The sequence below is a fragment of the Fringilla coelebs genome (genome assembly GCF_963513975.1).
Source record: "Fringilla coelebs genome assembly, chromosome: 9".
Taxonomy (NCBI): domain Eukaryota; kingdom Metazoa; phylum Chordata; class Aves; order Passeriformes; family Fringillidae; genus Fringilla; species Fringilla coelebs.
In genome coordinates, this window is record NC_140067.1 from 2,644,929 (window position 1) to 2,656,740 (window position 11,812).

The 11,812-nt window shown below is 44.8% G+C and overlaps 1 protein-coding gene across 1 annotated transcript in view; it reads right to left on the reverse strand.

The window, feature by feature from the left end:
- The window catches only part of PATJ (PATJ crumbs cell polarity complex component), a gene marked incomplete at its 5' end in the record, with an annotated part of 135,218 nt that extends 131,224 nt beyond the window's left edge, over positions 1 to 3,994 (reverse strand). Inside the window, 4 exons of the mRNA XM_084211323.1 lie at positions 559 to 698; positions 2,002 to 2,184; positions 3,724 to 3,890; positions 3,973 to 3,994. Coding sequence (XP_084067449.1) covers positions 559 to 698; positions 2,002 to 2,184; positions 3,724 to 3,890; positions 3,973 to 3,994 — 512 coding nt within the window. The remainder of the gene's footprint in view (positions 1 to 558; positions 699 to 2,001; positions 2,185 to 3,723; positions 3,891 to 3,972) is intronic.
- Positions 3,995 to 11,812: the final 7,818 nt, after the last annotated feature.

Sequence of the window (11,812 nt, forward strand, 5' to 3'; positions counted from 1 at the left end):
AGGATTGCTCTGTCTTTTGTTGTTGGGTGAAAACCCACAGACAATACAGGAAGAAACTGCCTGAAGCCTCGATTCTATGATGACATCTGTGCAGGGATCTGTTGGGAGGAGTGGATCTAAATTTGCACAGGAAACAAACAGTAAAACCGGCTATAAATAAGGCATTGTCAGAGGCACATAAATAAAGGGAAAAAAAAAATCTTTCAGGGACACAATGCATAAAAATTAAAACAGAATCTAATTTTTATTTTCTTTGTATTCTTTTCTGAGTTTTCTTTTGGTTTTTTAATCAGGACTCAAGATTCTCCAAAGTGAGTCATGATTTCTGGAAATTCCATTTATGAATGGCTTGGAAATTTAAAACTCATCTGAAAACCTGATCCTCAAAAAACATGAGTCCCTTTCAGCTGAAAAGCCAGAATTGAAGATACCACCACCAAAATATCCCACCAGACAACCCAGACAAACATGTTATTCTGATTGAGTTTTCAACGTGAAGGTCATGACTTTTCCCTCCACGGAAAATACAATTTTCCAACACAATTATGAAGATCTCACCTGTCAGCTATGCTTCCTGGCTGGACTTCCTTGACAAAGATACCAACTTCTCCCAGGCTGGGATTTTTAAGGGCAACCACACTAAATCCAAGCCCTCCAACAGAAGGTTTATCAATCGTTATTGATTCTATTTGTCTTCCCTAATAAAACAGAAGATAAAATGATTTACTAATTTTCAATGAAACAGAATAAGCTAGTTGGAAATTTATGAACACTGGGAGAATTATTCTCCTCCTAAGACTAAACAAAGGCAAAATACTGAATATGTTATTCCTATAAAAGCTCCTCCATTTATTATTTTTAATATGGCAACGCTTTGGATATGCAAGCCCTCTGAGGTTCTGAAACCTCAGGGAATTTAAGAGCTGCTTTCACACTTCATTCACATTATGAGATGAATTCCAAACTGGATGAAAACTATGAACCAAGTGCTGTCTAGAGCAATATATTTGGGATTTCTGGAAATGCTGTATAGCTGAACTAAATTACTTGTCTTTTGGCTCCCCTTGCTTTTAATGCTGATTTTTAGGTGTGCATTCAAAAGGCTGCAGCTTTTAAATAAAGAAATTAATTTCCTCCCCCTCCCTGAAGCTTCACACTTAATGCTAAAAAAAGTTTGCTTTTGCAACTGCCTGTTTTTCAGTTCTAATACAGAATTGCTGGGGTTGTTTACTGGGAAATATTACTGGGAGAATGCACTGCTATCCCAGCTCTTTTATTCCAAATAATGCGCAGCCTTTACTGCTAAATCTTATCTCTGATGAGTTAATGACACACTAATGAGAAGAGTAATGCTCAAAATATTACAGCTACATTAAGGTAGGCAATTAGCAACAGTTACTTAATATAGAAAGGCATGACTAAGCAATTAAATTAATGGTTCAAAATAACACAGAACAATACATTTGTGGTATAAATGCCAATCCCACATGGGTGGATGTCTGCACCTGTAAAATTCTTAGGGAATTTGGTACATCTGCATCTGCCTGGCAAAGTTAAGACATACTAAATAAAGAGTTAAATAAAATATTACACGCTGGTTTTTTTTAATCCTTTGCATTGTTTATAAAATTGGTACGTTTCCAATTTAAAATGTACTTGATAAACAAGTGCCTCCATCAAAACAACTTTCTGCTGAAAATGTCCATTTTCAATTAAGTGTCATCAAATACCAAAAATGTTTTCTGGCAGCTGAAACTTCCTTACTACATTGGTGTGTTTGGTAGAAAGTAAAACAGAAAATTGGCAATGGGAGCTAAAAAAACAAAACAAGCCACCAAGCCACTTCCTATTGCTGACATTATCTTCCAGAGGGAAAAGTTCTCAACACTTCTACTCTCTCCTGGTTAGGAGGCACCACGCTTCCAGACACACAACCAAAAAACCAGCCTGAAATGCTCCAAAATGAAAAAACATTTGGCTCACTAAACCTTAGAGCCTTACCTTTGCCATTTGCTGGATGATCATGTTAAATTCATTAACTGCCAGGTTTGGAGTGAAGGCTGATGCTCTGGGTCCAGGTGAAGTGCAAGGTGTCCCAGCAGTGACTGATTTGTCAGCAAACACCAACAGCCCCCTCTTGGTAAAATCAAAATCCACCGAGCGGTCAGGAGGCATGTAATTGAGCTGTTGAAAATGAACAGAGGTGTGGAAAAGGTATTGAAAACAAAAGAAGGGTTTTCCACAAATACCATTTTATGTGCAGGCTGCCCAAGGAGCAAAAAAAACCTGTGTTCACATATGCCCATTCACACAAATATACTCACCTGTATAAATCAGGCAGTGTTAATATATAATCTATAACCAAGCTACCATATCAAATAAACTGTTTTTCAGGAGTTCCCTAAATGTTTCAGCTGTGTTTCTACTCCACTCATTTTTCTCTGTTTCTTTCATGCTTCTCCCCTGCCCGTGCCCCTTTCACTCTTTTCACCCTGGTATTCCAGAAACAACACATGCAAAAGCACCAAACACTAAAGAGGCTCCCAAGCACTGCTGCAACTGTGAGGGAAACCTATGCAGAATTTTGGCACAAAAATTCAATTATTTTGAGTCATTCTGGAGCCTGAGGCCTGGTTTGTATTATCCCCTCCCCAAGGAGAGCCTAGGGTACAAACTACCACAGAACATGTTATCTCTGCTGGAACTTGCACTTCTAGTCCTCACTGATAACGAAGAAATGAAAAATATTCCCAGTGTGACAAAATAAACTGGAAAATCCCATCCTGAATGAAGCTGCCCATGCTTAAACAGAATTTCAAGAAAACCCAAATTTTCTAGATACGAGAATTCTGAACATTCCAAATACAAACCCCACTATGTCCCAGTCACTTCTTAGACACATCTGCATTTTCATACATTTGTTTAACAGCCTGCAGACGTGCATCCAAGCCTTGGAAGGAAGGGATGGGAGCTTGGGTAGGAGGGATAAGCCACCATCAGGCCAGCCAGGCAGGAACACCTGCAATACACCTGGCAAGGGACAGCCTTGTCCCCCTGACACCCTCCCTGCTGGTTTTGAATTTGCTGATGATTTTAACTTAGCTGCAGGGTGAGACCTGTCCATGCCCATGTGCACAAAATCAAGTGTCACTTGGCTTTACAGACCAAACCTCAGAAGTTCCAACCTCTGCTGAAGCCAAGTCATTTTAAAGCTCGCTTGGGTACAGCTGCATCAGAGCTTGGCAAAACTTCAGGCTGGGTTTTCTACACTTAACTTGCCAAAGCAGGTTAAGCATTCTTGTAAAAATTAACAGGAACTAAGTGACGCTGTCTTTTAGGGAGGAAAAAATGCTGCCAGTGAGCTGATAAACAGCACTTAGCTCCAGTGAAAAACAAAGGATCCCAGTTCCAACACTGCTCAGCACTCCAAACACTGGAGCTGATGTCTTTTGCAGATGTTTTTTCCCAACACAACCCCGCCTGTCCTGCATCCCTTTCAAAGCACGTTGCCCCATGACCTCCTGGTTGCAAAACCACTTCTCATTTCAGCAGTGCCTCTGCAGACACCAGCTCCACAGGAGAAGAAAAAGGCCCAGCACTCACTAGCACCACGTTACAGCTTATTAACGAGAGCGCCCTCGTTAACACACGCCTACACGCGCTGATCCGAGCTCCACTGGCCCAGAGTCATCATCACACCAACAGCAGCAATTTTACACTCACTTGCTCCTTCAGCTGCTTGATGGATTGCTGGAGAGTCAGGATCTGGTTGAACAGGGGGCTTCTGAGGGTGTTCCTTAGGACAGCCAGGTTTTCCTGGTGCTGGGCATCCCTTTTTTCCTGCAGCTTCGCCTGCAGCCGATCCAGGATCTGCAGCACCTGCTGCTTATCTGCACCACAAACCAGGCCAGGTTAGGAATGGAGCTGCTGGGCTCAGTGCTCAGCAAAAGGAATCATTTTCAGTCCACCTACCTGCTGCTGGATTTTCAGGCATGTTGAGGGGTGGCTTTGGAATTGATCAGAATAACCTGGCTGAGGTTAAAAAAAAAAAAATTCAAATCAATTAATGATAGGTCTTAACAGATTAGTAACATTTGATAAATGCAATAATACAAAGCTAACTACAAGAAATGTAATAAAAAAATACTATTACCCCTGTAGTTTACCCCAAGTATTTAACAAAGCTCTCTACATAGCCCCAGCACATCCAAAAATTTTTCCTTGTTCCACATGCTTTTCCTTTCACACACAGGAAGGAATATGAAAAACTCTTCCAAACATGAATAGAAATGCAAGTTATGAAAAAAAACCGGAAAAACAGATACAGACATGTTCAACCAAATTATTTTGAATATTGACATTAAAGTTATGATCTTCACAGATATAGACAGATCTAAAATCTACCTATTATTTTGAAGATATTTTCCACCTGATCCTTCGTAGACAGTACTCTTATCATGATAGTTCAGCCTTGCTGGATGGCAATATAGGTGGAACTTTGTGCTTCTCCATAAAAGCGAAGTTCACTCATGGGACAGCACAGAATTAAAGCCCAAAATTTGGCATATTAATCCTTGTTCCAACACTTTCCTAAGGAAGATCTGTTCTAATCACAGCCTGATGTACAACAGGCAAAGGAAGCCCGTTCTCTTCTCCTACAGGTGTTTGCCTTTCTCTTTTCTCCACACATGAACAGCAAAATATCCTTTAATAAGCTTTTAAGGAGCAGAATATCCTTTATCAAGCTCCTCCACAGTGCCAAACAGAACAGGTCTCCAACAGGGGCTGAGGCCTAGATGGCAGTATAAAAACAACAGACTTGCAATTAGCAGAGATGATAAATTTGTACCCTTGCTTGCATGTTATTAAGTTGATGTGGAGCCTGTCATTCTGAAATCTATCAAGGCAGCTCTACCAAACAAGTTTCCTTCACTTAGTACAAGCTCCTCTGAAAAAAGTCAGCTCTTTAACAGCACAATTTACATAATTTTAATTCTATCCAGTATATAAGTGTGTAATTTCAGAATAATAAATTGGGAATTATTTTGGAACAAGACTAGCCATATCCCTCTCTGTATATAAAAGCTTTTCATTTATTTTTTAGTCTTGCAGTTCGAGAGGAGCAAGGGTCATGTGGTGAACGTGACACCAGGGTAAGCACATTCCATGGGCTCTCTCCCAGCAGGACCACTGACCCTTTCAGCCCTGCCTCTGACACTCCCTGGTCACACTGAAATCATCTGGAATTCTGGGAGAACACTGTTCTATTTACCAAAATATTAATTATGCAGGTGAGTAGCATTCCTTCTCCGGCAGAGTCAGGTGAAGTTGATTTATCTAATTAGAAAAAAGAAGTGGATGGAGGTGCGTCACAAACCACAATTTCAGATTTATGCACCCTTTCCTGTGCATATCCCAGCAGCTTTGGCTCCTGCAGGAATTCCTGCAGAGCTCAGTGGCTTTGTGTGGTTTCCACCCAGGGCCAGGCAGAATGAGTCTCTTTGCAAGACTCCTAACAGATTTAGGAGGTCATTTTAAATCAAACTCGTAGCAAGAGATGAAGCAGCAGAGCCATACAACCCCTTGAAAGATTTTCAGGAATGCATCCGCACTTTTGGAAGTGCTGCAGCTTTATTTTCTTTTCCATTCGAAGTAAAACACTTCTAAGAGCACAGCAGCCTTTGATTCTGTGCAGAGCTGATTCTGAAGAGCAGATGAAAACACCATTTCCTTACACACTCCTGAGTCTTCATCAAACCCAGAAGACAAAACTTAACCTCCTCGACTGAAAATACAGCATGAACCTTAACAAATCAGGACAAAGAATATGGAAATTTGTTCTTTCTTCCCTGTTTAACTTCCCTCCATTCGCTTTCCTCCTCTGTTTTTCTACCTCTCATCAGCAGTTGAAAGAGGAAAGCGAGCAAACCGAAAGGAGAAAGGCATGGAAAATAACTGCTGTGAGGAAAAATGACTTGAAACACCTTTAAACCAGCAGTGGGGAGAGGAAGAGATTAAACCCAGAGAAGAAATCCAGCACGGCAGGAAATAACGATGACCTGACAGCACCATGCCCACCCAAGAGCCAAAGCCAAGAGGCTGGTCCAGCTCCCCAGCCCTCTTTTGTGCATTTGTCCTTCCCTTTCCATTTTCCATCTGATCCCACAGTGAGCAGGAACGGGGAGCTAAACACTCAGAAAGAATCCTTCATGTTTTGTTGGGGTGAGCTCTGTGCCCAGTCAGCTCTGAGCTGCCAGCACTGGCAGGAGGGGGACAAGAGGGGACAGGGTGACGTGTCCACACCTCACAGCAGGACCAAACTGCACCACCAGAAACATCCATCCCCAGGCCAAAACAGCCTCCAAGTGCTGAGCTAACCATCCCCAAAATTCATCTTTTTTCCTTTGCCGGGGGTGTAACAACAGCAATTATCCAATGGGGACAGACCTGAGAAAACTGGAGATTCAAATTTAAGGAGAATTATAGGCAAGATATCTTGGCTCCATTGAGGCAGAAGTTCTGCAGAGAAGGAGGTACAAAACATGAGGGGAAAAAAAAAATGGATTAAAGAAAATTTCAGCTTCTTGCTTGAGCTGTTCCAAGTGTCCCTAAGAGCCACTTGTGCCAGTGGATGCCCAAGTGGATCTCAGGTGACTGAATAACAGTTCAAGTTTACACAGCACTTTGGGGTTCCTCGTGATCAGAGCTGGCCTCCAGACAGCTTGCAATCCTTTAAGTGACTTCTTTTTTTTTTGTACAATATGTTAAAACCACACTCAGTATTTCTTTATTCTCCTTTCTTCCATAAGAGAGTGGGTAGGAAAAAATTAAAGCAAACAGCTCCTTCTGGTGTGAAGGGATACCTGAAAATACAAACTAATTTAGAGTTTTCAAGTCATGGATAATTGAGGACTGGTCTCTAAGACCTGCTTTTGGGCACCAGAGAAACTCACAACTCCATGTATTATTGATCTTTATGTTTAAGAACCCAAACAATTTATCATTAAACATACTCTAAGTCCAAGCAGAGCATCAGAAAACAGTTAATATATTAGAGAGTCCATTCCTAGGCATTATTTTTGAAGAATGATCCAAAAGACTTTGGTTCGTCCTGTTAAAATCAGTTCATGCACGCCACATCCCAGCTCCAGTCTCCAACTCCTATGGATGCTTATTTATCTTATTGGAACCCTCAGTTCAACATTTGTGTCACAACTTCCAACATAACCATCATAACATCATTGAGAAAATGATGAATTTCAGGAGGTTGAGTGTTTTGTAACCCCAGAACAGCATGCTACTGGGGTTCCACTGTCTTCGCTTCTGAGAGCTGAACCCAACGCATCCGAGGGAGCGGGAAAGCTTCAGAAGGTTTTGTATGAAATCCCAAGACTTGGATCTTCTTCAAAAGCAGGACAAGGAAGAAGGAATTCCCCCATGCTGGTGCCAGCAGAGGGTCATCAGAAGAGCTGAAAGGTTTAAGTCTTCCATTGCCATCACCCCCCTGCCATTTGCATGGAGACACGGAACGCTCAGCCCCGACACATCCCAGAACCAGAGGGGAGCACGGCATCCCAACACCCCACCAGCAGCCTTGACAAACAGCTGCCCTCCACAAAGGGATGCTGGAAGCTGGAAACTGAGGGCTTTGCTGCTGGAGGAGGACACAGTTCAGCCAGCACAGATTCTTCTGCCCTTTTCTCCCCACCCATCCACAGCCACCTCTGCCCCACGTCCTTCAACCTGGCCTCCAACAACCTGCATCCCTCCAGGAAAAGTCCAGCCTTATGGGATGCTCTCCCCACTCAGGCTGGCTGGAACCTTTGGGGATATTAAAGCCTACAAGTGCCTAACTAACTGCTGCTGGTTCTCAAAGGCTTCTAACACAACCAGCCTCAGCAGCCAAAGGGCTCATCCTGATCCAAAGTCACCTTTCTGCACTAATGCAGTTGGGATTCTTCCTGGCCCTGTTATCATGAGTGACTGATACAGTGCATATCATCCTCCTCATCACAGAGACCTCTGACTCGGAAAATTTCACTTTAAAGGTGATAAAAGCAAAAGCAAGGGAAAACAGCATTTGTTAGTGTGATCTTAATCCTAAATTGTCCTAACATGCCATCAGCTGAACTTCAGATGTCCAAAATTTTATAGTTTACACACCATCAAGTGACTCCCTACTGTGAAAAACCACTATTCTAACACGTGTTTTGCTCAGTTTTACTTGTACTGTACCGAAAAATTTGGTCAGACCAAGCACAGCACATACACACCTTTCCTGTGAAAGCACCTCTGCTCTGTGCAATGCTGCAGGATTTACAAAAACACTGTTGAGCACACACTGACTGCCCCAGGCACTTGACAGAAGGAAAAAATTTGAATACTTCTGTGAGTACCTGAACGCTGATACACCACCCATCTCCAAGGTGCAGTGGGTCACAGCTAAATAATGCTGAAAAAAACCCAAGAAACTGTGTGGGCAGGCTGAGTTTTACACATGACTAGTGACTACAGGAGGAGGAAAGTGAAGAAAACACAGCAGTCTGCACCAGTCTTGGTGCAGATCAAGAGGAGCCTCACTCACTCTCCAGGCATGGTAACTATAGCAAGCAGAACCTGAATTCCCGTGGACTTCAGCCTCCAGGGAAGCGCTGGTGTGGGTTCTCTGCTGTCTGACAGAAGTTAGAGCTCATGCCAAAGCTGCTCTCCAGCAAGCAAAAACATGGTCTCAGAAACCTGTTCTCATGGAAAACTTGTTTCCAGTATCTAAATATTGTCATTCTCAATAAATCCTAGGTACTTTGATGACTGTATGTACAGCTAACAAATCATTTCACAGGGAACAGAGCTGTTAGACCTGGAACCACGCTGAACTTCCAAGGGTCACAAATCAAAAAGGAATGCGGAAGAACTGCGTTCCCATTAACCACCCGTAAACAAAGTCAAAACCTGCTCTGCTAAGAATCCCTGGGCTGACAGGCACTTGATGGGAAGTCTTGCAACAGGTGTGTTACTTCCCTCCTCTCCTCCCCCTGAGCCAGCCTCTCTGAGCAATGGGAACTGTTTGCACAACAACACAACACCAGGATGATTCCAGTGCCATGGACAGCCCTTGGCTGCCATTGGGAGTCACTCAGCCATGCCCTGTCTATACCAGGCTCTCGGGGACTTGTTGAGGTCCCTGGTGCCAGCAGGGCTTTCACAGGGGGGGTCTCTGGATGAGTGCAGGCTGGTACCCTGCCCATGGCTAGACTGGTCAAGATGCTGTTTACAGGTCTGGCTCTGGAAGCAGGAGATGGTTGGAAACCCTTTGAGAATTCCAGGATGTGTCAGGTTGGAAGGAAACAAAGCTGGGTCATCTGGTGCTCTAGCAGGGCCATCCATCCCTGAGCACAAGGTACAGGATTGAGTCCAGATGGTTCTGGAAAGCCCCCAGTGAGGGAAACTCCACACCCTCTCTGGACAATCAATTCCAGCGCTCTGCCATCATCACAGGAAAAAAGTTCATCCTCACATCCAGGAAGAACTTCCTAGACATCAGTATCTACCCACTGCCTCTTGTACTATTGCTTGGCACCACCAGGCAAAGCCCAGCTCCATCCTCTTGGCAGGCTGGAATACTTGTGACAGATAAACACAGGTTTTATCTCTTTTATATTTTCACGCACACATATCACCCAGTGATCCACATGGCCGCGTCCAAAGGGGAATCCACTCCTGCGCGGTCCCCGCCGACCGCCCGTGCCCCCCTCCCGCCTGACCCCACCCCAGCCGTGCCCTCCCCGCGGCGGCCGCGGTACCTGCGGGCGGGATGCGGGGTGCGGGGAGCTCGGGATGCCGGCAGCGGCGGGATGGCCGGCGGCGCTCACCTGGGCGGAAGCGGGAAGCGAGGGGCGATCCCGGCTCACCTGCGGCGCAGGAAGCCGGGGCGGCGCGGCAGGAGAGCCGCCTCCCGAGGGACGGCCGGCACTCGGCCCCTCCCGGCCCCGCGGGGCAGCGCTCCGCCGGGACACGGGCTCCGGCTGCCGCGGGAAGTGCAGCGCCTGCGTTTCACAGCCGAAATTTACTCTCTAGTCCATTTCCAGGTGAGCCTGACCCGCCGTAGCTTGGATCTGCCGCGTGGCTTCCAGCCTCCGCAGTGAAGGCAGACCGCGTGTGTAAATATTGTAGAAAAGCTTATTTTTCACTTCTTTGCAGCACATCGGTGTCCAGACTCAAAGACACTCTGTGATTCTGTGTTTTGAACTCCCTACGGAGGGGCATGTAGATCCGGCTTGGTGTACGGGCTCTGCTCCCTTTGGACACAGGTGTAGATCCTCTGGTGAAGTGTACAATAATATGGGTATAATAATATTTTAATAATAATATGCTGTGTTCAGCCTCAGCAGCGCAGCCCCCACCACTTCACAGAAGGGAATGGCAATAAACCATAGGAAAACTTGGATGGAGTAAAGGGATTGCAAGGATTCTCCCACGGCACCCCAAAACACACAACATCATTGTGGCTTCCAAGACACAGAAGGTTGTCCAGGATGGTAACAGAAATAAAATTTTCCTCCTGCTAGTCACAAAATAGCGAGCAGGCACCATTTTAGTTGAAATTAACTGTGTGAACTGTGTGTGCTTTCTGAAACCTGTACATTAGTCTGCTGACTTACTAAAATTATATACATACACACATAAAATAGTCAAAATAAAGTCAATAAATACAATTTTTATTCTGCTACACAGTTTCATGAGCCCGTCTGCTGACCTTGCACAGCCCCGTTGGCTGAACGGGGTAACAAGAGGTTTGGAAATCAATTTCTCATGAGCTCAAATTGATTTCCTCTGGTTCTGGCACCCGTTTGGTTTCACTGAGAGGCAGCAGAGCCACGACACGCTAAGAACACACCACTCCATCCCCCTTCCCAAGGATCCCGAGCGCTCAGCTGCCCGGCCCGAACCCTCACTTTTAATTAATGTGGCGCTCGTGAGAAGTGACAATTTCCCTGACAGTGATGAACAGCGAGCGGTGTATTTATCCACGCCAGGGACGCGCCGCAGACAGAAGAGCTGGGCACTTTTCCCATCAGTGCACCTCCGTCTCCATCTCCCAGGGCTGAGTTCATCCCGGAGCGTGCTCCAGCCCTGCCCTTTCGCTTCCAGTCGCTGAGAGGAGTATCAATTTTCATTTGCATGCTTTGCCTGCTGAACTCCAGGCTGCCAATTCAGTTTATGCGAAATCTCCCCAAAAGCTGTTAGATGGCAATATTTCACATCGCTGGCTGAGCTCTTTGTCAGCCATCCACACGTTTTAAATCCGCACTTCCACGGATTCTTGGAATATCTGGTACCTTCTTTGGTACTGACAGGCTCCGGACAAGTCACCATGCACCAAAATAATGCCCAGAAAACACAAAAGACTTCCAGAAAGGATGGGTAGTGATGATGTTCTCCTCAGTACTATTTCAGAGCTGCTTTCCAGCTTTTTAGGTTCAGTTTTCCAGTTTTTAGGCCCCTACTTGTTTTTCAGGAAACGCTTCTTGAGCAGATGTAAACTTGGGACAGTGGTGTTGCCTTTCCTGGGTGTGTTTAATCCAAAGGACCTCTCCATCTCCTGTAAACACTCAAGAATCCCTTAGCAGTTTATAAGTGGAAAACTGATGCCTTCAAACACCAGAGAAACCTGAAATAACCACAGCAGAAAAACAATGAATAACTGTCGCGTTCATGAGAATAGGGAAAGGTTTGTAATCACCACAAAATACCTTGTGAAGAGCAAATGCTGATGAAAAGCTTGCCTGCTCCAGGGATTCGGTATTCATTTAAA